Genomic DNA, 24,980 nt, shown 5'->3' on the forward strand with positions numbered 1-24,980 from the left:
CTCCTTGCAAGGAGCTCTTCCTCCCATCCAGCTCCTCTGATCCCACCTGAGTCCTTACCTAAAAGGTGGTGCTTGCACTTTCAGAATCCAAATGCACCAACAGAAGATGTAGTCACTTCCCATTTCCTGCTTGGCCAGACTGTATTTGAATGCTAATTTAATGCTATTTACAGATCTTACCAACCACCTTAATCCAATCTCTGCTATAATCACCCAGTTATTTATGCATGAAATGTATTTTAATTATTATTTTATTGTTTTAAATTGTAACCTAAAATTGTTTTTAAAATGACCATTAGCCTCCCTGAGTCCGCATGCAGAGAGGGCAGGATAGAAAACTAAAGTAAAAATAAATAAATATCTTGACTCTAACTAGCCCTTCCGGGCAACCAACCTTCTCACCCCCTCTCTACCTATATGTAATTGGTGAAGTTTTGTTTCACTGTATCTGAAGAAGCGTGCATGTACACAAATGCTTATACTGTGAATCAGCCCAGCAGGAACTCATTTGCATATTAGGCCACACCCCCTGACATCACCGCTGTTTTGCGCAGGACTTTTTGTAGGAAAAGCCCAGCATGAACTCATTTGCATATCAGGCCACACCCCCAACCCCGATCCAGCCAGAACTGTGTTCCTGTGCATTCCTGCTCAAAAAAAGCCCTGCCTTTAATAAAACTTTGCTGATCTTAAAGGTGCCACATAATTTTGTTCTTCCAATACAATCACTATTATTTTCAGTTCCAAACCGCCCTGTCCCACTTGGAGAAAAGAGCTGGACACTATGGAGAGATGACAGAAACCACTTATATGCAACTTATTCTTCATTTTATACACATTCGGTTAGGTTGAGAAAGCAGCTCTTTGGGGGCAGCAGAATTCTTGCTGAAGCTAAATTGTAATTGATGCAACCCATCAGGACTTCCGTCATCTCGTTACTACTGCTTTATCCCAGGCCCCCTGGGGATCTCAAATGCCCCTGAGCCCCAAATAGCTGCAAATCACCCAGAACAGATATTTGCATAACAAGCAAAGCTTCACACTGCTGGAGCTTCAACAATGCAGTTATTTGGTCCCTTTTTTGTTGTTTTGGCGCAACTCTGTCTACTTATGAAATCCTGCAAGCCCAAGAGCTACACTGTGTGAGTGAGCTTGCTGTTGTAAAGCACATGGAGAATCAGAACAAAATGATTGGGCAATCTTGTGTGCACATATAGCATTTCCAGGTTCAGAGGGGGGGGGGGCGGAGAGAATTTGCATAGAAAGGAAAATTCCACAGGTGTGTCTTTTCCATTACTGCAGCCAGAGAAACTCTCCTGTGCAACCTTTAAAATGCAGGATCCCCCTAAGAATCTGGGCCTGCTACTCCTGCCCTGTTAGGCCAGCCACAATTCTTTTTTTCCAGATGAGAAGACAGAACTGTGGAGATCTGCGATTTTCTAAAGGCCTTTGCGTGAGCATAATAAAAGAGAAGTTCAATGGCACCTTAAAGACCAACATTTATTTCAGCAAGAGCTTTCCTGAGTCTGGACTCACTTCTCCAGTTTGCACCTGGCCCTTAAAAGCACAGGAAGTATGGAGCCCTGCTATAAGCAAGAGAGTATTTCTACACTCTGGACTGGTGAGTCAATGGTTAATTCCCAGTCAGGGAGTGCCTGGCTGCAAGCTGAGGCCAACACAGCTGAAAAGCCTAATAGACAATCAGCATGAGCTGGGCTCCAGCCAGGTGCAGAACAAGAAAGAGCTGGGAAAGGTCCAAAAATGGGGTTTGGGGGGAGGAAACAAAGGGGGGGAGGGAAAAGGTTCTTGCTAGGTAAAAGAAAGCCAGAAAACGCCTGCATTGGAAACCACTGGTGGGTGTGGGCCTCGTTATTAAGCTACAGACTCTTGGAGACAGGTGTAGGGACGAGACCTGTGTCTCTTTGGGACAGCACACCTAAAGAAAGGCCTGCCAGAGGAGACAAAGAACCTCTTGCCGGTAGATCCTCCCTGTGTGTAGACATTCTACATCAGGGATGGCCAAACTTACTTAACTTAAGAGCCACATAGAATAAATGTCAGATGTCTGAGAGCTGCAAGACATGACCATCAGATGTTTGAGAGTCGTAAGACAAAGAGAGAGGAAAGCAAATACGAAGGTGGGAGAGGTGGAAAGAAAGCAACTTTAACTTTATCAAAGATTTCAGGTTTTCACGGCTGGTAACATCATTAGGGTTTGTAGAATCTTTCGGGATCAAGTACCGTGTTCTACTGGAGAAAGTTTTCCTTCCAGACGTTTCATTCTCAGCTGCGGAGAACATCCTCAGTGGCGTTGCAGCCGTAGCAGGCGCTCAGACCTTCTTGGCTGCTGTGCATTGAGTGGACACAGCAGCCAAGAAGGTCTGAGCGCCTGCTCCGGCTGCAACGCCACTGAGGATATTCTCCGCAGCTGAGAACGAAACGTCTGGAAGGAAAACTTTCTCCAGTAGAACACGGCACTTGATCCCGAAAGATTCTACAAACCCTAACTTTAACTTTAAATGCGTTCTCCAAGCTGCAAGCTAGCTTGGCTCTGAGAAGTGATTTTAAGAGACAAATGCCTTCTCCAAGCTGGCCAACAGGGCAGTGGGGGCTTCAAGAGCCACACAATATGTGTGGAAGAGCCACACGTGGCTCCTGAGCCACAGTTTGGCCACCCCTGTTCTACACCAATGAGTGTGGAATGCAAGCTTCGAAGCCAGCATGGTAAGGAATCCTACATTTCAGCTTCCTCCTACATACACCTTCCTCGCTCTTTCCTGAAACTTGTTCTACTAATCCCGCATATTAGCCACAGGATGATAACTACTTAGTGGTGAAGGAAAAACTGAGCTGGGGCAGGGCTGGGGCTCAGCGGCAGAGTATCAGCTTTGCATGTAGAATCCAGGATTCAGTCCCTGCCTGCAGCTCCAGTGCAAAGAAGAGTTGGATTTATACCCTGCCTTTCTCTCAGAGCAGCCGACAATCTCCTTTCCCTTCTGCTCCCCACAACACACACCCTGTGTGATAGGTGCCTCTGACACAGGGCTGCCAGGTCTGTTTTGGAAAATACCTGGAGACTTTGGGGGTGGAGTGGGTAGAGGGCAGGGTTTGGGGAGGGGAGGAGCCTCAGCATGGTCCAATGCCATAGAGTCCACCCTTCAAAGCAGCCATTTTTTTTCCTGGGGAGCTGATCTCTGGAGATCAGTTCTAAAAGCAGGAGATCTCCCGGCCCCACTTGGAGGCTGGCAACCCCACTCTGACAGAAACTGCTCTTGAGCATAACAGCTTTGACAGAGTTATGACTGACCCAACATCACTCCAGCAGCTGTAAGTGGAGGAGTGGGGAATCAAACCGGGTTCTCCCAGGTAAGAGTCTGGGCCCTTAACCACTACACCAAACTGGCTCTCTCAGACGGCAGGTGAACCTGTCCCCGGACAGTCCCTTCAGCTGCTGCGTACAAGTACACCTCCTTAGTTGTGTGAAATCTGCTAGTGGCAAAACTGCAGTAGTGTAAGGGAGTCTGAAACATGCCTCTCTTAAGGAACAGGACATCTGCTTGGAGTAAGACAGTCACACCATGGGCCCCAAAACTAATCCCAGATTAGATTAAATTGAGCAGAGCTGAAGAGCAGAGAGGGACTGTGTCTCAGTCTGCTTTGAATGCCAAAGGTCTCAGGTTCAACCCCCTGGAAACTCCAGTTAAAAGAATCTGGTAGTAAGTGTGAAAGAGCTGCACCTAAGCTGCTAGAGAGGCAGCCTGAGCAGACAATACTGACTTGGATTCAGTACAAGGCAGCTTCATGTGTTCATGTGAGCAGGACACTCAAACACAGGCTTTTTTTTGTAGCAGGAACTCTTTTGCGTATTAGGCCACACACCCCTGATGTAGCCAGTCCTCCTGGAATTTACAGTAGGCCCTGCACTAAGAGTCCAGTAAGTTCCAGGAGGACTGGCTACATCAGGGGTGTGTGGCCTAATACGCAAAGGAGCTCCTGCTACAAAAAAAGCCCCACGTACATCTCTTGATGACTTCTGTCTGAATGTGTACAGAAACAGTGAAGCTGGGCTGAAATCAGCTAATTCAACATATCTTGTGTCAATCAGTCTTGGATAGTTCAGTCATACATTGTGAATCTCTTTACTTAGGTGCTTCCACACGGTGGGGGGGATCTCCGTGCCTTCCTTGCTGCCATCCTCTCACAGCTGCCTTTTTCTTGCCCTGCCAATGCAGATTTTTCTTTTCAGATCAGTTAATTGCTAGAAGCACTATTTTCATTTGTTTGTTTAAAGCCCTCCAATAGCACTGTGGTAAGAATGGCAGCCATACAGGGCGGATGGCAGGAAAGTGATGCCGATGCAAGCAGAATCACTGGAAATTTCTGTCCGGACGGCACGCTAAGTGTGCTCTGGATTGCATCCTTTCCTGAAAGACTGCAAGAAAGCAGGTTTGGGAAATAAAGTTTACCAAGGACAGGAAAAACCTGGAAAGAGCACAACATTCGGAGGTTCCTCCCCTCTGAAAAAATCACTCCGGTCTGAAACCTGCAACCATTTCCTTAACACAAATACTTTCACTGTTTTGGTTTTTTTTTTAATTTGGAGCAGAGAAAAGGTTCTTCTTGCCACCCGGCACAAACAAGGAACTGCTTATGGGCATGAGCAGCTGAACTGGATTTGGTTGGGCAGACCAGGCCTAACTACGGTTTGTTTCTAGGCAGCATTTTATTGATGTGCAAGACAGACCATTGTCAAGTCTGGGAGAAGCAATAGAACAAAGCAGTAGACAAGTGCACCTTTAAGACCAACTAAGTTTTATTCAGAATGTAAGCTTTCATATGCTCTTCTGGGAGAAGCAGTCTTTGGCTCCAATACGGCTTCCATTGTTATGCTGGAAGGAGCCAACTGTTAGCTTAATCTTGATACACTGAAAATTCAGGATTTCAGCAAGAAAAGCTAGAGATGTGAAGTAACTGCTTTTTCTGAAAAAAATTAGGGAACAGACCTACAAACAATTGTGTGGAGAACTTCAGTGCTGTAGGGATATAAATTACATTTGTACAGCAGAATTTCTAATCCCGCCTTATTAAAATAATTGTGGATATACATTTGTCATGCCACTTTGTAACAGCAAAATATAATTTGCTACATCATTTTTTTTTTAATAATCATAGCTTAGAGGTCTGCATCTTATTCTTTGTTATAAAACACAATGCCATGCCCTTAAGCTGTATAACAATTTTTCAGGAGCTCCTGTCCCCCTGCTTCAGTCCCACCTACCAAGCTGTAAAGCAACTTGAAGGCTGAATAAAGAGATACCTCAAGCTGGATGCACCCCCAGAATTTGCCAATCTCAGCTACAGAGGCAGGGTTGCCAGGTCTATGTTGGAAAATACCTGGAGACGTTGGGGGTGGATCTGGGAGAGGGCGGGGCTTGGGGAGGGGCCTCAGCAGGCATTTTCTCCAGAGGAGCTGACCTCTGCCAGCTGGAGATCAGTTGTGAAAGCAGATCCCCAGGCCCCACCTGGAGGCTGGAAACCCTAGAGGACTCAATCTGCTGCTCAATGAAAACCCACAGGAGGGCTCTGAATTTTCAGTACATTTTCAGTGTTCCTGGGGTCCCCAGTGTGATGTTCAAGGGCACCACAGAGCACTGGCACCTTTCTTGGTGCCTGCCAAGTGTTTTTAGAAAGTGGGAGGGTCCAGGTGCACCGATTGGCTGTGCAGCTTTTTAAAAAAAACATTGCTGACAACAAGCTGGCACCACAGCACAAGAATCATTACTGTGAGACCGACGCTGCAGCAGCCATTTCGCGGCTGGCTCCGCCTCCTGCAGCATCGATTTTTCTGGCAGTCATTTGGTGGCTCCACCCACCACACTATGTCAGAATTCTAAATGAGCCCACAGGCTCAAAAAGTGTTTGGGAACCCATGTACTACACACCCTACATTTTCATGTGGCAGTTACAAAAGCTAGGGCCTTTAGAACATAAATACATGCTCCAGTTCTGTGCTAGATAAAACTACTGCTTGAGCAACGGGTCTGATATTTCCAGGGGTGGAATTCTATCAGGAGCTCCTTTGCATATTAGGCCACACACCCCTGATGTAGCCAATCATCCAAGAGCTTACAAAAAAGAGCCTTGTAAGCTCTTGGGAGGACTGGCTACATCAGGGTTGTGTGGCCTAATAGGCAAAGGCGCTCCTGGTAGAATTCCACCTATGAATATTTCCCAGTAAAAAGGCAAAGGACCAGGCTATTCCACAAAGCTAGCTATAAAAGAATCCTGTCACAGCTTTCTACGGGTTTGGGAGAGGGGAGGCAAAGAAGAGCAGGGTCACAATTCCAACACAACATTGGGCTCAGCACCAATATGAGGGTGGATGCAGGGATAATTTCACAAGCCTTTGGGACTGTGTCAAGGTGGCTCGTACCACGATGACGACTTACAGAGGAGTGAGTTGTCATGCCTGACAGTTTCTATAGAATTACAGTAGTAATATTCAACACATTAAAAAAAATGTATCTTGCTTCATGTTTTTTATACAAGAAGCCTCTACCAAAAATATGAATAGAGTTGATGCATTTATCAGCCCAGAAGAAATACTGCCTATTCAGGAGGCTCATTCTTGTGCGCGTGCACACAAGTGTGCTGCTCTCTGGAAACCCAAAGGGCTCTACTGATGTTCCTTTAGAGAAACATTTATCGTTCTAGACCACTCCACAAGCCTAGCTGGCTTGCTGCAAAAATATTGCAGCTATAAATCAAGCAGTGATTTCCAAAGTTAAATATATTTATGTATTTATTTTCTCAAGGGAAGATCCATCATCTTCTCCCCTGAAAAAATACGGGATATTTGAAAGTGAATGCCTTCACCGAAATACATATCTAAATATAGAATCTCATTTTTAATGCAAACTAGTACATAGCTCTTAAGGAAAACGTGAGCAACCCAGTGAAATGGAATTACATGCACTTGAACTGATTTAATCCCTGTGATTTCCACAGGACAAAACAGTGTTGAATCACAGTGTACTTTGGTTTAACTGGACTGCAGGCTGCTTGAATACAAATCTCATTTTATTCTTTGAATGCTGAAGCAAAATGAAATTATTGTATTAAGAGAACAGAGAGTGAGTTGCAAGTTACTGTATCATAATGGCAAAACATGAACAACAAGAACTGGATGAGGAGAACAGATGAACTGATTACACTTGCAGGGGAGTCAAACTCATTTGTTATGAGGGCCGAAGCTGACTAAATGAAAACTTGTCGGGCCAGGCCAGGCTGTGTTGGGCCAGGCCATGTATGTACCTATTTAAGATTAGGTAGCAGAGATATAAACTTTTTAAAGGACACAGAAAAACACAACTAATTTTTTAAAAAACATCTTAAAATAAAGTATGCTTAAAACATTAGTACTTGTTGGTCTTAAAGGTGCTTTCTTTGTATTTGTCCCATGGGATCCAGGGAACTGGGCAAAGGAAGCTCTGGCTCTTTCCCTCCCTCCCCAGGGGACCAGGAGGGGGAGGAGCCTCAACCCGTGGAGAAAATAGAAGTTTTGCTCTGTAGCTCCTGTGCCATTGAGCAAGCCTTGCAAAGCAAGCTGAGATGCAGAAGGAAGCAAGAGAAAGGGAGAAGGAAGCAGATGACAGTCAGTTGCTCTGGGGCCTGATAGGAACCCTCCAGGGGCCTGATTCAGCCCCCGGGTCGCATGTTTGACACCCCTGGATTATAGGTTGTTTTTGCCACTGAAACGCTGCAACTAATTCAGATATGCTTAATGGGGCATTGCAAGAGGCCCAGCATGTTTCAAGGAGGAACTGAGGTTCAAATTTCCAATCCACCCTAAGCTCACAAGGTGATCTCAGACCAGTAACTCACTTTCAACCTAATCTACATCACAGGATTGTTGTAAAGTATAAAATGTGGAGCAAACCATGGAAACAGTCTTGAGCTCCACAGTGAGGAATACAGGAATAGAACGTGATGGGGGAGAAACCATTGGCACCCACAAGAGAGCTTTTTTTTCAAACTACTGAGACAAATCTTGGGAAGTCAGATCTATCAGCCATTTAAGCACAACCACAGGGGGATAGTTGTGGTGTACTACAATGCAATCCACTGGCTCAAGGGCTGTAACTCTGTTAAGGATTGCATTGCCAGACAATAATCCTAAACTGGTCTACCTGGCAGTGAGGGCCACATTATTCAGTGGGTTTCATTCCCAGGAAAGTGCCCTTAGGGTAATTAGTCATTTAAGCAGGGGTGGAATTCTATCAGGAGCTCCTTTGCATATTAGGACACACCTCCCTGATGTAGCCAATCCTCCAAGAGCTTACAAAAAATAGACTTGTAAACTCTTGGAGGATTGGCTACATCAGGGGTGTGTGGTCTAATATGCAAAGGAACTCCTGCTAGAATTCCAGCCCCGCATTTAAGTAAGAACATCAGGAGAGCTGTGGTGGATCAGACCAGTGGTCCATCTAGTCCAGCACACTGTTTTACACTGTGGCCCGCCAAACTGTTGCCTTAAGGGGTGTAGGGCCAAAAGCCTTCCTTGATGTTGCCTCCAAGCACTGGTATTTAGACACTGCCTCTAAATACAAAGCCACAGCTTAGTTACTATGGCTAGTAGCCAAAGTGAACATCCATAATCAGAGGCAACAGATCTCCAAATATCAGAAGCTAAAACACGACATCCCACCATTTTAACCTAAACTTAACATCACAAACTTTGGTGGCTGTCACTGTTATGGTTGAAACAGACCCGAACCACTTGGGGCCACTACTACACTAAGCTAACTCCACATTTCTTGAATTTCAAGCATGTAAAATTAACTTCAATATCCTTTTGTATTAGCTCGTTGACAAAGGTCTCTAAATGTTGATGAACCAGGATAAATGTTCTGAACCAGAAATATCTGTGCATATCTGGACACAGGACTGTAGCAAGGCTGCTCTAGAATAAGCCTTTATGCTAGCCTGTTTTAATGCGCTACCTTTGGCTGTATTGTTTGGAAGGTTTTGTAAAATCCCATATGCTGACAGATTATGCACTTGTGATGCTAACGAAAAAGAAAGCCTGGATCATATTCTTCCACATCTTACCTATTATTATGATCTCCGAGCCTTGTTTTTGGAGCCACTACTGAGAGACCAAGAAAATCAACCTGATGAGAAGAAGACACTTTTTCTACTCTCTGTCATGCAGTGACTATGGAAATGGTGACCAAATGTTTGTATCTGGCTGCCAAGAGGAGAGACTGTATTAATAAGTGTCAATGATTTATTACTGGTATTTCCTTGCCTGTCTACAATGCTGCCGTATGCTATTAAAGGTGGTGGTGGCTGTTGTTGCTGCTGCTCTAGAATATGTTGCTGCCTTCAGCAGGGGAAAAGGGGGCTCTGCTCTCTTCCCAGCTGTAGAAATTAGAGTAAGCATTAAAAACTGACAATCTGGCATCCAAAATCAACCATCTGAGATGACCTCGGCCCTTTGGGCAGGGCTGACCCTGAATTCCAGGCTTTGCCACACCCCTTTGAGTAATACTCAGGGCCAACCACAGGTCACTGACCTTGGTAATGAACTGGGGTGCCTGAGCAAGAACTTGTTCCATGACATATATAATTTCTGAACCTGTTTTGTGAGCACCACAAACGCCCAGTGTCCCTTAATGAAATCTGTGCACTTTGTGCAAATCCTACTGGCCCAGAAAATGCACAAGAGCTTTTCTTTATTCTGCCACCTAGATAAACATCCTGGGAAAGATCTGGCCCCGACCTGGAGAGCCTGATCTCACAAGATCTCAGAAGCTAAGCAGGGTCCGCCCTTGATAGTACTTGGAAGGAAGACCACCCAGGGAGTCTAGGGCTGCTATGCAAAAGGCAGGCAGTGGCACACTGAGAGTCAATTTGGTGCAGTTGCTAAGAGTGGCAGACTCTAATCGGGTTTGATTCCCCCACTCCTCTGCATGCAGCCAGTTGGGTGACCTTGGGTCAGTCAGGGTTCTCTCAGCCCCACCTACCTCACAGGGTGTCTGCTGTGGGAAGAGGAAGGGAAGGGGATTGTTAGCAGCTCCAAGACGTAGTGAAGGGGGGGGGGGGGTACAAAACCAACTCTTCTTCTTGAAACCGTCTCTGAACGTCTCTTGCCTTGAAAACCCTATGGGGTAGCCATTAAGTCAGCAATGATCTGATAGCAATAAATAAATAAATCTGCCACTGCTCACATATAGTTTTCAACGTCTCTGCTTAAAAATGCCATTCACAAAGGATGGTGTTTCTATGGCTCTAAAACCAGATTCCCATGCATGAACAGAAACACTGGAAGCAACCCTGTGGTGACCAGGAAGCCTCAGATTTCATCCGGCTGGCAGGATCATCTTTAATCCTTTACATCTGTTTATTACCTCTGAGAATGTTCGAATGATACCTGTTTGAACATTCAAGTTTTTTTTAAAAAAAAAATAACAGCACAGAGCAACTGAAAACATCTCAGAAGCCCAAGGCTAGTGACAGCTGGGAAGGCTATTGTCAAGGAAGGGCTGAATGTACAAGTCTCTCTCTCTCACACACACACACACACACACACACACATTCCCACTCCAGACTGGCCTGCACAAAGATAACTGCTGCACATTACACCTGCCAGCCTCTCTCTAAACTGAGAGCAAACTACCCACAGCCAGCCTCTAGCACAGCGGTGGCCAAACTTGCTTAACATATGAGCCTCAAAGAATAAATGTCAGATGAAAAAGAAGATATTGGATTTATATCCCGCCCTCCACTCCGAAGAGTCTCAGAGCGGCTCACAATCTCCTTTATCTTCCTCCCCCACAACAGACACCCTGTGAGGTGGGTGGGGCTGGAGAGGGCTCTCACAGCAGCTTCCCTTTCAAGGACAACCTCTGCCAGAGCTATGGCTGACCCAAGGCCATGCCAGCAGGTGCAAGTGGAGGAGTGGGGAATCAAACCCGGTTCTCCCAGATAAGAGTCCGCACACTTAACCACTACACCAAACTGGCTCTTGAGAGCCATGCTTGAGAGCCATCAGACATGGACATCAGGTGTTTGAGAACTGCAAGGGAAGGAAGAAAGGAAAATAGATGGGGAAGGATGAAGAGATGGAAAGAAAGCAATTTTAACTTACGGGATAGGGTAGGGTATAAATCGAAAAATTAAATTAAACTTTAAATGCGTTCTCCAAACTACCAGCTGGCTTGGCTTGGAGAAATAATTTAAAGAGAAAAATGCCTTCTCCAAGCCAGCCAACAGGGCGGTGGGGGCTTCAAGAGCCACACAATAGGTGTGCAAGAGCCTCAGTCTGGCCACCCCTGCTCTAGCATATTGCAAAGAGGGACAGCAATGATCCCGAGGAACAGCCTGGAAAAGCATAATGTAGTCGCGACTCCAGAAAGAGGCTAGCTCGTCTCCTTAAGAGCCTACACTTGTGGAAAGTTTGATTGTTTTGTTTACAGTCCTGACACTTAAAGCATCCCTCTGGTAGATTTTCATTGGCCAGCAGTGTCACCCAAAGGCCGTCGGACTTTAACTAGTCAGCAGATCCAGACCTGTGGAGTTGGCCTCTTTTTTTATGTGCACAAGAAAGCTGGCCAGCCATATTAGTGAAAGCTCTCTCGTTTTTGCTGACAGTGGTTATTCTGGTGCAGGGAGACCTTCCTCCCCTATGGAAAAGTGCTGTATTTAGACACGTAACACAGAGAAAAAGAGGGGGAAAGGGAAGGGCAATTGCCAAAAACCAATCTGCAACATGGACCCAACCCATGAGCCAATATACACAAGAACAAATTAATCTCTACGGAGAGGATGAGGGATGTAATTCAAAAACTCGTCAGGCAAATGCAGAACTGACTACAGGTTTGAAACATTTTAAAAGTATACAGCTGCAAATGCTTTTGAGCGCAATCGAGAGAACGAGTTAGGCACGGCTTCGTATCAACAGGGCTTCAAGACACAGTTACGTCCTGAAGGCTGCTATCGTAAGCATACTTGCTAGGAATAAACACCCAATTTAAATGCAATACTAGATGCAAAACAAGAACTTATTTGTATGCGTTGGTCATCTTGCTTAAAACTAGGCCTTCAGCTGCTACCAGAGTCGCCAACCCCCTGGTGGGGCCTGGAGATCTCCTGGAATTTTAACTGATCTCTAGATGTCTGAAGAAAATGGCTGCTTTGGAGGGTGGAGTCTATGGCACTGTATTTATCTACTGTATTAGCTTTATTAAAACATTTATATCTTGCCTTTCCTCATGGTTCAAGGCAGGTTATATCCCGCTAAGACCCCTTACAAAACCCTGCACTTCCTGGGCTTCGCCTCTAAATCTTCAGGAACTTTCTAACATGGAGCTGCAACCTAGTTCCTACATACCCAATGACAGCATGTTGCTACTCACTCTTGCTACGGAATCCAGGCATGCAAACACTTGGCATACAGAAGAGATGAACTGCTTTAATTGGCAAATACACAGATCAATTTTTTTTTGGGGGGGGGGAGTATTTTTTGTGTTTGTTTGCATGCACATGCATGCATACCTGGAAGTTGTGGCGACTTCTGGTGACCCCTTATTGGGGCATGGAGGACATTCAGAGAAGTGGCTTGATGCAGCCTGTCTCTGGTATTCCAAGGAGGCCTCCCATCCAAATACTTCCCAGGGTCGCCCCTGCTTTGCTTCCGAGATCTGACAAGATCAGGTCAGGGTGATTCGATTTTTCGTTTTCCTGATGTCACATTTCAATTCCCTGAATTCAACGGGGATTTCACATCCTGCTAAGTCCTGGGTTACAAATCTGAGGCTGCAATCCTAAGGACACTTTCTTGGGAGTAAGTCCCAATGAATAACCTAGGACTCACTTCTTAAGAGAGCTCACACTTAGGACTGCTCACTTTCTTATTTAAATGGAACCTTCCTACACAGAATACGCTTTCCCAGAAAGCTGTTTAGGAAGCAGAGTGTATCTTAAGAGGAAGTTTATGGGCTGGCTGCAGCTAGCTCAAGTTGCACCAGAAGTACATTGGACACAAAGGCATTGCCATAATAACACATCTAAAAAGATCTGAATGTAGAACAGTGCTACTGGAAAAGGTGGAGATCAGATCCAGCTCTCCCGAGTACCCCCAGCGCCAGGGCCCTATTACAAAGTCAGCATTGTGTAAGTATCATCATATACTGAATGATTGATATTTCTCCTTGGTCTCAACAATGAAAACTAGTCACCCACTGTTTCATATAGGAGAGAGGAGGCCAGAAAAGCAGGCAGACTAACCCCTCCTACGGAATTCCCTCGTCAACTGTATTTGCTGTCTCTTTCACATCTTTATTTTCCCAGCACCCTTTCTTGAATTCCTAGGCCTCCGGCAACAGATACCTTTATATTTGCAGGTGCATCTGCTGTTCTCAAGGTGATCCCGTCTTCTCCCCGCCCCCATCCCAGCTTGCAGTAATTTCTGGGTTGTTGAGGGTTTTTTTAATGATGAAATTTTAATGCTGAGCACTTGCACTGAACAATCTCAAATCGTTCTTGTGGGTTTTATACATTTCATCCTATTTCATAGAAGTTTTGTGACCTTTTACCAAGGATTTTTCCAAGAGCCAAGATACACACACACACACACACACACAAAAGGCCTTACATAAATGAAATTCATGCCTATGCACACATGCACAAAATACACAATGAGAACTGTAGGTAGGATCTACTGGAAAGGACCCTTGATGTCCAATCAAAAAGATGCTGAATCCTCAAGCAAACGTTTAAAATTAGCTGTTTAAAATTAAATGGCTTGCATAACGTTAGGTGTTGTTTTCCCTTACAGGATCATAGAATCATAGAGTTGGAAAGGACCTCCGAGGTCATCCAGTCCAACACCCTGCACGATGCAGGAAACTCACAAATACCTCCCCCTAAATTCCCAGGATCTTCATTGCTATCAGATGGCCATCTAGCCTTTGTTTTAAAACCTCCAAAGAAGGAGAGTGTCACGGGCTGGGACCAGGTCAGGCAAAGTCCAGGGGCAGTCCAAGGTCTGTAGCTGGGTAGCAAGGAGGGTCCAAAGCGCCAAAACCGAATCACAGTCCAGGTATCATAGGTCAGAGGTTCAGAAGCTGAAGTCAGGGGGTCCAGAAGTCAATGCCAGAGTCGGGGGGTCCAGAAGCCGGAGTGGATGCTAGAACGTCAGGTAAGTGACTAGTTGCTTCCACAAAGCCTTCTCTCAAAGCCCACAGCTATATAGCCCTCTGCTGTCTGTTGCCCATTTGGGCTAATTGCTGACTCAGAGGGCAGCCAGGATCCTGCTGAGACTCAAACACCCTCACTCCTAGAAGGGCCAGAATCCTTTCAAAACTCAGGGCTCAGGGAGCGTCTTGCTCGTGAGCGTGCCGCCCTCCTCCGATCCCTGAGGTCCTGACGAAGGCGGTCACGCACACGAGCCACCCGAGAGGGCGAGGCAGGGGGGCTTGGATCTTCTCCAGCTGGAGGCAGGGGCACTGGTGCAGGTGGCAGGGGCACAGTTTCTTCTGCAGGCTCGGCTTCTTCTGCAGGGCCCCCAGCACCCATGACAGAGAGCCCACCACCTCCCAAGGAAGCTTGTTCCACTGAGGAATCGCTCTAACGGCCAGGAAATTCTTCCTAATGTTGAGCCGGAAACTCTTCTGATTTAATTTCAACCCACTGGTTCTGGTCCTACCTTCTGGGGCCACAGAAAACAATTCCACACCATCCTCTATATGACAGTCTTTCAAGTACTTGAAGATGGTGATCATATCACCTCTCAGCTGCCTCCTCTCCAGGCCAAACATGCCCAGCTCCTTCAACTTTTCTTCATAGGACTTGGCCTCCAGACCCCTCAGCATCTTCGTCGCCCTCCTCTGGACCTGTTCCAGCTTGCCTATATCCTTCTTAAAATGTAGTGCCCAAAACTGAACACAGTACTCCAGGTTTTCCATCCTGTCAATATGGATATGACCGACCTGAAGAATAGTCTATCAGGGGACAAGGCTGTCATATTGCTTCAAATTCTGACCTCAGCTGTCATATTGCTTCAAATTCAATATGGCTTTTCTTACAGCTTCTGTCTTTGTGATAAAGGTTTTTGGAAGGGTCAATGTACTCCTACTGCGGTTTATCGTTTTTAAACACAGAGGATACAGACATTGCATATTCATCTCTGATACTGATGCTTCTCCCTAATGTAATACCTGTGTAATTCCTTAAGGACTGCCATGATAATTTAAAAACTGAAAATGTTCAAAGCGACTGAAAGCTTACTTTCTAATTAACTTTTATACAGACTAAACTAATGCAGTCCCATGCACCCTAAACCTAGAAGGGAAAAGAGCATTTGAGAAGGGAATATGTGCTCAAAAATGTAAAGAAGTGTTAACAAATTCAGTGGTGATAACATCTTTTATAAGCCTAAATCAGGCTGGTATATAGGAACATGCAAGCTTTCAGCTACAATCCTGAATCTACTTGCTTGGGAATAAACCTCCGTGAACTCTGTATGACTAACTTCCAAATAACCACACATTGGATCAGACAGCTTGTGTTTCACAGAGGTCTTTTGGTTGTAATCCTGGTTTAAGAAAAATGAGATCTTGCACTTTTGATACTCTCTGTAAACACACTTGTAAAAATCCCAAATGGTATTACATCAGGCATTCATATAACTGTCTGCAAAATATCCCAGAAAGCTGGATGATGAATCCAGTAACATACACCCTCAAGGCTAGAAAACAAGAGACTCATAAAAACTGAAAGAGCAACTAACGTGGAACAGTCAAAAGCATCAAACCACAAAGTCCCAGCAACACAAGAGTCCCAGTTTAATTGGTGGAAGCCACTGCAGACTTAAGGAAGCATTAAAGAAATTACAAGGATGTACAAATCTCACAGGCAACCTTTAAAAGAGGAAAGGCCACTGGGCCTCATAGCTCTCCTGGATGTGACTCTTAGGGACAGGGGGGGGGGGGTTGTAGCAGGAACTCATTTGCATATTAGGCCACACCCCCTTGATGTAGCCAATCCTTCTGAAGCTTACAGTGCACCCTGTACTAAGAGTCCTGTAAGCTCTTGGACGATTGGCTACATCAGGGGTGTGTGGCCTAATATGCAAAATATGCTACAAGAAAAGCCCTGCTTAGGTATATTCATCTCTGTTCAGCTGCACATCTGAGATCAGGGGTATCCAGAATATAGACAGAGCTTTTGCGCTCTTTGAATCAGACTTGCTTTAAACATTATTTAAACAGTATCTGTTAAGTCAATGGACCAATGTAACTCTACAGACATCTATTGCATATTTGCAAATGTTAAGCAAAGTAATTTTTTTTGTGGCTGCATAATATGTAAACCATTTGGCCTCTAGGTTATTTTTATGACGGCTGAGCAGATTCCTCACTTCGTACACAGAAATTAAGCCCTATGGAAATCGATGGGACTTAGTTCCATGTAATGTAATTGCATGATCTCACTTTTCCTAGAAGATCAGCTTGCTGCCACTTTAAGTGATGCCTTCGCACATCTTCTCTCTTCTCAAAATAGACTCTGAAACACCTCCAGTGAAGTTTACAGCAGCGTCATAAAATTAAGCCTCATCGCTTACCTGGAGAGAAGTGTCAGTGAGAGTGCACAACACATTTCCACCTTCTCCGAGAGATTAGTTTAGCTTATTCACTGGGGGCCAGGGACAGGATGCCTGCTAAGCTCTGGAAGCCCTTGCTTTGATGCAGTTCAGTTTCCAGTGTATATTAAGAGAAAGTAACAGAATCAGAAAACATCTAGCTCAAATTCCATCCCTAGGGCATTTTTTAAAAAAACATTATCCACCGGCTTAAAAACTCTGCCATTTGGTCTCTCTCTCTCTTTTAACTCATGAGTGAAAAACCTGGGCCTACTTCCATACAGTGGAAGAATGTGTGTTTTGTTTACCACAGATCCATCTTGCTCTTCCTTTAGAAAACTTTTGGTCAGTCCCCTCTATGCCAAGACCTACTGAGCACTAACAACAGAAGAGTATCATGTGCCCCTCAGATTATTTGAGAAGCTGATCTTAACAACAGATCATTAATCTTACTGACATATAGTGCTGTACAAAGTTTCTGTTCATCCTCATCTGGTAATTTTTCAAAATAAGGTTACTATTTTTTTTTATGTTACAGAAGAGGAATCAATGCTGAGGGAAATGACTAGGCCCACAACTACCAAGTGGCTAAAATGGCAGTTGAGGCCTCTCCTTACAGTGTCCTCCTCCCAAAGAGTCCTGGACAGGGACAAGAAAATACTAGAACAAACTCTTCCATGGGGCCATCTCCTCCTCCAATGGTTAATTTTCACAATTCACTGTAACAGTAATCATCAGAGAACTACTGAAGGTGGTTCCATTGAACTCAACAGAAGCTTCCTTGAGCTCTAAAGAGGACAGTGGTAAATTGACCACTAACAGGATTGCCAGCCTCTAGGTAGGGCCTGGAAATCTCCTGGAATCTCTTGAGAGCCAGCATGCTGTAGTGGAACACAAAGTTTGATTCCTCACTCCTCCACATAAAGCCTGCTGGGTGACCTTGGACCAGTCATGGTTCTCTCAGAACTCTCTCAGCCCTACCTACCTCACAAGGTGCCTGTTGCAGGGAGAGGAAGGAAAAGGCAACTTCTTAAGGTTGAAGAAAGTGAAATATAAAAACCTACTCTTCTTCTTCTGGGATTACAACTGATCTCCAGATGACACGGATGATTTCCCTTGGGTAAAATGGCTGCTTTGGAGGGTGAACTCTATGGCATTATACTCCACTAAAGTCCTTCCCTTCCCCCAACCCTGCTTTCCTCAGGCTCCCCCCCACCCCTGCTCTCCAGGAATTTCCCTACCTGGAACTGCCCCACCAGTGGAAAAGTTCCAGTGGGTTGGTGGGCTGGGGACCACCCACCATGCTAAGGCCACTCCAAACCAAGGGCTACCCCCCCACACCTGGGCCACCACAGCTCAAAGAAAGGGAAAGGCACAAGCCAGAGTGAGAGGAAAGAGGGCTCACAATGGCAAGAGACACACCTGTCCTAGCCCATCCTTCTGCTTGGAGGTGACCAGGAAGGCTCTCCCTCTTTCTTTGCGGGGACGGGTGGACACTGGACACAAGGGCCTTTTCCAAGGCCATTCCCCCCCCTCCCAATCCACCTCTGAAAGAATGGCTCATTTGATCTGGAATGTGCTGTATGTTTGTAGTGCAATGTGACTTTTCTAAGACCACTGCTATTATTTAGGTCCATGGGTGTCTATAATAGGCCCACAGGTACATAAGGGAGCTGCAAGATCTCCATATAAGTTCACTCTGGCTCTGTTGAACACTCTAGCGTGCAATAAACAATTCTGAACATCATTCCATAGTCAAACTTCATTCAGGCACGATCCCAAAAATACAATAAACTATGTGCATGTTGGGTCAACCCTACACATTGTGCAAGTATAATACCTGGCATGTATGTGAAGTGGTAGAGCTTGTTTTCCCTTCTGTGTAGGCAATACATAGTCCAGCTAAACCCAATTGTGTCTAGGTTTTCATCTGACTGGAATCTAGGGAATTCCAAAAAGTTCAACTGACCCAAAAACAAGCATTTTGCCTTCATTGAGTTATAGATCCAGCCCTTGCTGCTTCTATTGACTGGATGCACAGCTGCATAAAGCAGGGTCAAACAATGCAAGGAATCATCACGTATCCCCCCCTCGTCCCACACAATCCTAAGAGTTCTTCATTCATGAAAAGGCATGCATGTTATGTAAAAAGCAACAGTATTCCATTTCCATTTTATAAAACCTCCAAGGTGACTAACCATCAACTGAAACAGACACTACCAGCTAAAAATAAAACAAGAAGACAAAATTCTTCAGGACGTTAAAAAGTAAATCCAAATGGAAGAAATGAAGGTCAAAGAAAATGAAAAACTGTAGCAACAAACTGTGTCGATCTAGCCATCAAAAAGTACCCCCAAATTGCCAGAATGGAAAAAACAAGACAAATTCCCTCCAGAGGGAGTTCCACAGACTGTTTAGAAAGCCCTGTCCCGCTTAGTTATCCTGACAGTGGAAAACAGGAAGAAATGCCTCCAAGGGAAATCTCAACATGTGAGTCTGCTCAGTTGGGAGTAGAATATTTTTTGGTACGTTGGGCCCAGGCTGTTGATGGCTTTACAATTTCGAATGCTGGTTTTAATCGGGCCAGAGAAACTAACTGGCACCCACAAGAACTCGTGGGCATTCGATGAAATTGCTGAGCAGAAAGGTTAAAACGGATAAAAGGAAGTACTTCTTCACCCAAAGGGTGATTAACATGTGGAATTCACTGCCACAGGAGGTGGTGGCGGCCACAAGTATAGCCACCTTCAAGAAGGGTTTAGATAAATATATGGAGCACAGGTCCATCAGTGGCTATTAGCCACAGTGTATGTGTGTATATAAAATTTTTTGCTACTGTGTGACACAGAGTGTTGGACTTGATGGGCCGTTGGCCTGATCCAACATGACTTCTCTTATGTTCTTATGATGGCATAGAGTTTTCAAGGCAACTCAGCAAGAGACAAAGCTGCCCCATGGCGCAGGGTGGTAAAGCTGCAGTACTGCAGTCCTAAGCTCTTTTCACGACCTGAGTGGCGGAAGCTGGTTCAGGTAGCCGGCTTGAGGTTGACTAAGCCTTCCATCCTTCTGAGGTCGGTAAAATGAGTACCCAGCTTGCTGGGGGGAAAGTGTAGATGACTGGGGAAGGCAGTGGCAAACCACCCCGAAGTCTGCCATGAAAACGTTGTGAAAGCAGCATCACCCCAGAGTCGGAAACAACTGGTGCTTGCATAGGGTTTGCACAGACTACCTTTACTTTTTAAAGCAAGAGACAAATTCCAGTGGTTTGCCATTGCCTGCTTCTGCGTAGCAACCCTGGACTTTACTGGTGGTCTCTCACCCAATTACTAACCAGGGCAGACCTCCCTTAGCTTCTGAGGCATTAATTACTCAACTATGTTGATTTCTTCAGGAAAAGGCACAGCTAACTGAGCCAGCCCAAGCAAGTACAACAAACTCCCAGCTCCTGCTGCTACAGGAACATCCAGTGGGCCTAGGAAGACAACCAAAAGTGCTTGTATAGTTAAGTTTATACCACGACCCTGAGAACATTTATTAAGGAATCTTAATGAACTCAGTGGGATTTACTTCTGAGTAAATACGTTTGTGGTCATCCTCATAATACCAACATGAGTTTCTGCAATTCCACATATAAGGATTCTGTCCCAAAGTGGTGATAACAGTTGCCACACTGACTCATAAAAAGATGAACTGAAACAAATATGATTAAGACAATATCCTAACATGGGAGCCAACTGAGCTGGCACAATAAGGGAGGAAGCGTTAGAGTTTCTCAGAAACAACTTTTAATTGGTTGGGTGCTTCAACTGGAAAGCTGAGTATCCTATATAAGCATCGCATCTGTTGCCACACATGGTATCATCTGAATCAATTTGGAAGCTCTCTGTTTTCCTGAAAGGAGACCTTTACACAGACACTCTGGCATACCAGAGCTTATGCATACATTAACAAAATATGAAACCAATTTAAATTCTCCTATAACGGGCAGGGAACATTTGCAATCTAAGAAATGCACTCAATATGCTTTCCAAGGGTACCATGAAAGAACGAGTCAACTTTGAGACACATTACAAATCAAATTGTGCTGCAATATGGGCAACTTAACTAGACATTTTAAAGGTATCTGAACCATCTATTAAATTTGATTATGTTGAAAATTATGATACTAACAGCCCAAACTATGCATACTTGCAAGAAGGTTCCAGCTTGTTTGGTGGAGTTTAACTCCAACAACCGTGTATAGGATTGCAGCCTTGCAGACTGATCCTATGCATGTTTATGCAGAAGTAAATCCCACTTAGTTCAATGGACCTTACTTCTGAGGAAGTATGCACAAGATACTAGGTCACCGAAGACAGTTTCAGAACTGAATTGATTGGAGTTTATTTCTGAGTAAACATGGTTCAGGATTACACTGTTATTTTCAGGTATGGCAGTTTCTCTATAATTCTCAAGAACGCCAAGAAAAATATTTTCTTAAAAACAATACTGGATTCTTAAAAGTTCTTGGCCATTCTGCATGAAAGAAGTTGCACAAAAAACAATGATTTCCCCCTCTAAAAATAGAGCAATTTTACATAACAAGAAAGGGGAAATTATCAGTGAACTAAAATTAATTTCAGATAAACCTATTACAAAATATTTTCAGCACGGATTAATTAGATTCATTGGTATGTCTAAATTGCTAACCACATCCCACTTCCTCAACACATATTGGACGGAGCGCAATGTATTAACCATGGAGGGAGGGGGTTGCCACAGAATTTGAGCCTGCAATTTTATTATTTTGGAAACATTTCATATTACATCTACAAGTCTGCAAAGTTACAGGTATGCTGAAATTTTGTATTAGTGCTAACTGGCTTTTATATGCATCACGCACCTTCATGTGCGTGCGCAGACACACACACACTCTCCCATGTACACAGTGGTACATTCAGCATACTGTAACAATTTTGCTTGCCTCTCCCCCTTAGCTTAGAAAAGAGCAAATCAATGTGCTGAAAGCTTGGCTAAATCAATACTGCTTTAACCCTTGGTGCAGCTAAGGGTTTCAGTGGTCCTGGTTAAGGAACAGTCTATGAAGACATGGCTAAGCCATTCCCAAGGGCTTAGTCCTTCCTACCCCCCCCCCCCAAAGTGTTAAAAGAAAAACACAATGTCAACAGAAGCTCCTCCCTTACTGATGGAACTGGCGTGAGTGCCGTTTTACTTTCTGGCTAGAATCCCTGGCGAAACCGTTACAAAAAATGCCGAGAAGGGGGAGAGAGAGAAAGATTTTCCCTGTACTGAACTACCCCAACACCCTCATTTGGGGCATGCAGGGTATGTGTGTGTTGTTTTATGCCCTTTGTCTGTTCAATGTTATTTGAATAACCTTCCCAAAGGGAAAGGGACATTCTGCTTTTTTTTCCCCCAGCAACACAAGACACCTCAGCCAAGAGCTATCAGCATTCCTTTCCTAGCCAACTGCCGGCTGTTGAGGCAGAGAAATATGGACAGGAAATGGAAACATCAAGTCTTATTTAAAACGAGCAGCCACTGGGCACGGCAAGCAGCAACCGAGAGGTTCTAATAGAGAGAGAGAGTATATATTTATTAAAGGCATCAGCGTTCCATGTTACAGGATGACCATCCCCATTCCGTTTGTTCTCCATGTAAGAAAAAAATGTCGAAAAAATCGGCATACGTGTTCTCTGCAAAGTCAAAACTTCTCTAACCGCCACAGTGGACCAACACCAAAAAAGGACACCCTCTGCAATAAAAATGCAAAAAAACCTAAGCACCAAGCTTTAAAACCAAGGACAGCCCCTCTTCCAGAAGCAGGTATGCAAACCTGGTTTATTCCCTCTGAAACTTGATTCAAGAGGCAGGCTTTGCATTTTGTCAAGGGGTGTCTTCGAAAGGCAACTGCACCCAGAGAGACTGGACAGAATGGGAATTGGTTTAGGTCTTTTGCCGGTTCCCTTCCCACCCACCCCCCACGCCAACCTCCAGAAGTACGTAAAACTGTGTTTTCTTGGCCGGATGAGAGCCTTCCTAAAGCCCAGCCCTAAAGGTTTTTCCATCTCCGTAATAAAAGCGTGCAAAGGCTGGAGCGAGGAGCGGCAGTTCTGCCAGCCGCCCCTTCTCCCATCCCCACGGCAAGCAGAATAGCCCAGAGAGGGGAAAGAAGGAAGGAAGGAGATCGCATTCATCCCCATCAGGGCTCAGCCTAGATGTATTTGCCCACCGGCACCCCAAAGGCACTAGGCAGAAAGACAACAGGCGCCATCAAGAATCAATGAGCCAAGCCCCCACCCCCAGCCCCGGAAAGGCGAAATCTATCCACAACCAGTTTCCTGACAAACTACACAATAGGCAAATCTATGCAGCAATGTGGATTTTCCTTCACCGGGGTGGGGGGGGGGAGATAGAGAAAAGGGGGAACCGTGGAGGGGGTGTCTCACTTGGGGGGAGGGGAGCAAAGGAGCCCCACACCGTTTCTTAGGCTCAGTCACACATCGCCTCGGAGCCACCGACACTCACAGGAAACAATCGCAACATGCCACACGCACAAGGGGATGGCGAGGCCAGCTGGAAAACACACTGCAGAAGGGAAGGGGGGGGGGGAGAAATCACCCTTCCCCAGATCTTCAGCTTCGATGTCGCGGGTTGCAACGCCGCCCCCCCCCCCAGGTCTCCATTCGCGCGCGCGCGCCCCCTCCCCTAACCTTGCGCACCCCACCCTACCCCGCCTCCTCCCCCCCACGAGGAGCGGCCCCCTTCTTGAAAGCAGCGCCCGGCTCCCCGAAGGGATGGAGGGGCTCGATCCGCCCAGATCCTCCTCCCACCTCTCTCTGGAACCGGCGATGTCCCCAAGAAGACCCGACTGACGGCATCTTCTGGATTTTCTGGTGGGGAGTCGGAGGAAAAGGGGTGGGGGTCCCCCCCAGGTCGCCTTACCTTCCGACAATTCCAGCTCCAGCTCCGCCAGCCGGGCCCTCACCTCCAGCGGCAGAGAGAGGCTGTCGAGGCTGCGATCCGCCATAGTCGATCCAAGGAGATCTCCTCTCCCTCTCCGGCTCCCTCCACTCTGGTCTTCGGGTGGCTCTGCTTCTCCTCGCCTCTCCGCTGCGTGTGTCTGGCTCTTTGTTTGCAACACACACGCAATCCACCCAAAAAAAGGCAAGGGAGGGCGGCAAATTAGGATATGGGGGGAAAGGCGACCAGGGCAAGGCCACCCCCCCGCCGGCGCGCACCCACCGCGCACACCCTCGCAGCAGCAGCAGCAGCAGCACCCGCGGCTGGGGTCGCGTCGGATGCCCGGAGTCCTCAGCGCCGGTGCATAAAGGGGAAGGAGCCCGCGCAGAGCCCAGCCCAGCCCAGCCAAGGGATGGGGTGGAGGGAATGCAGAGATTTCGCTCTCTCTCTCTCCTCCTCCCCTCCTCCTCCTCCCTCGCCGCCTGCTGCCTTCAGTGGAGCCCCGCCATGGCTGCCGCTCTTGCTGTTGCCGCCGCCTCCTCGTCCTCCTCCTCCTCTTCGCTCTTGTTCTCCCGCTCCTTGCAGTCCTGGCGCATGGAGCTCGAGTGGGCCCGCGGCGCCCTGGCCACTGACTCACGCACAGCCCGCCCGGGCGCAGCGCTCTCTTGCCTCGCTCGCTCCACCCCGGGCCGCGCGGCTTCGGCGGCTGCTGCAGCTGGAACTGCGGTGCCGCTGCTGAAAAGCCGAGGCTGGAGCGCTTGCTGCCGCCGCCGCCGCCGCCTCTGTCACGCTCGCACGTGACCCGCCTGGGCGCAGCTGGCCCCTAGGGGGAGCGCCTGAGCACGCGCCGCCCGGGGGAAGTCCGCGCGCGCGCGCGCGCACGCTAGCCAGCCTCGGCTCCTGAGGTCGCCCCTGTTGAAGGGAAGGCGACCCGCCAGGCCACCGGGCGCAGGCCCAGCTGAGGCGGGACACTGTGCTTCCCGCAGAACCCGCCTTTCTTCAGGGAGATGGAGTGGGTGGTGGTCCCTCAGGGGTTGCTTTCCATTTGTAAGCTGCTGTTTCCCAAGTCCAAGGCGGCTTCTATTTGAGAGAGAGTGCACGCAGCATATGTAAAATGGATGTGCCCGTTTCCATGAAGAAGCACAAGCTGCAGTCCAGCAACAATTCAGTCACAAAGAGCTGCCTCCACCACCCTCCCTCATAAATGGCCTCATCTTCCATCCGAGATGGTGGGGGTTTCATGCCCATTGTCAATTTCCCGCCTCCCTACTGCTATGGCGGGAGCTGTTCTTATCATCAGTGGCTATCAGCCACAGTGTGTGTGTATATATATTAAAAAAAAATTGCCACTGTGTGACACAGTGTTGGACTG

The 24,980-nt window shown here is 46.5% G+C and overlaps 1 protein-coding gene across 4 annotated transcripts in view; it reads right to left on the reverse strand.

Moving 5' to 3' along the window:
• DIP2C (disco interacting protein 2 homolog C) overlaps positions 1-24,008 on the reverse strand; it is a 398,914-nt gene extending 374,906 nt beyond the window's left edge. For 2 of the 4 annotated variants that reach the window (XM_060248086.1, XM_060248085.1), the window contains exon 1: positions 23,591-24,008. In XM_060248086.1, the coding sequence (XP_060104069.1) occupies positions 23,591-23,675 (85 nt within the window). In that variant the 5' untranslated portion in view covers positions 23,676-24,008. The remainder of the gene's footprint in view (positions 1-23,590) is intronic. The other 2 variants (XM_060248084.1, XM_060248083.1) reach the window with 1 other exon arrangement.
• Positions 24,009-24,980: the final 972 nt, after the last annotated feature.

This window comes from Heteronotia binoei, chromosome 10, assembly GCF_032191835.1.
Source record: "Heteronotia binoei isolate CCM8104 ecotype False Entrance Well chromosome 10, APGP_CSIRO_Hbin_v1, whole genome shotgun sequence".
NCBI classification, from domain to species: Eukaryota; Metazoa; Chordata; class Lepidosauria; order Squamata; family Gekkonidae; genus Heteronotia; species Heteronotia binoei.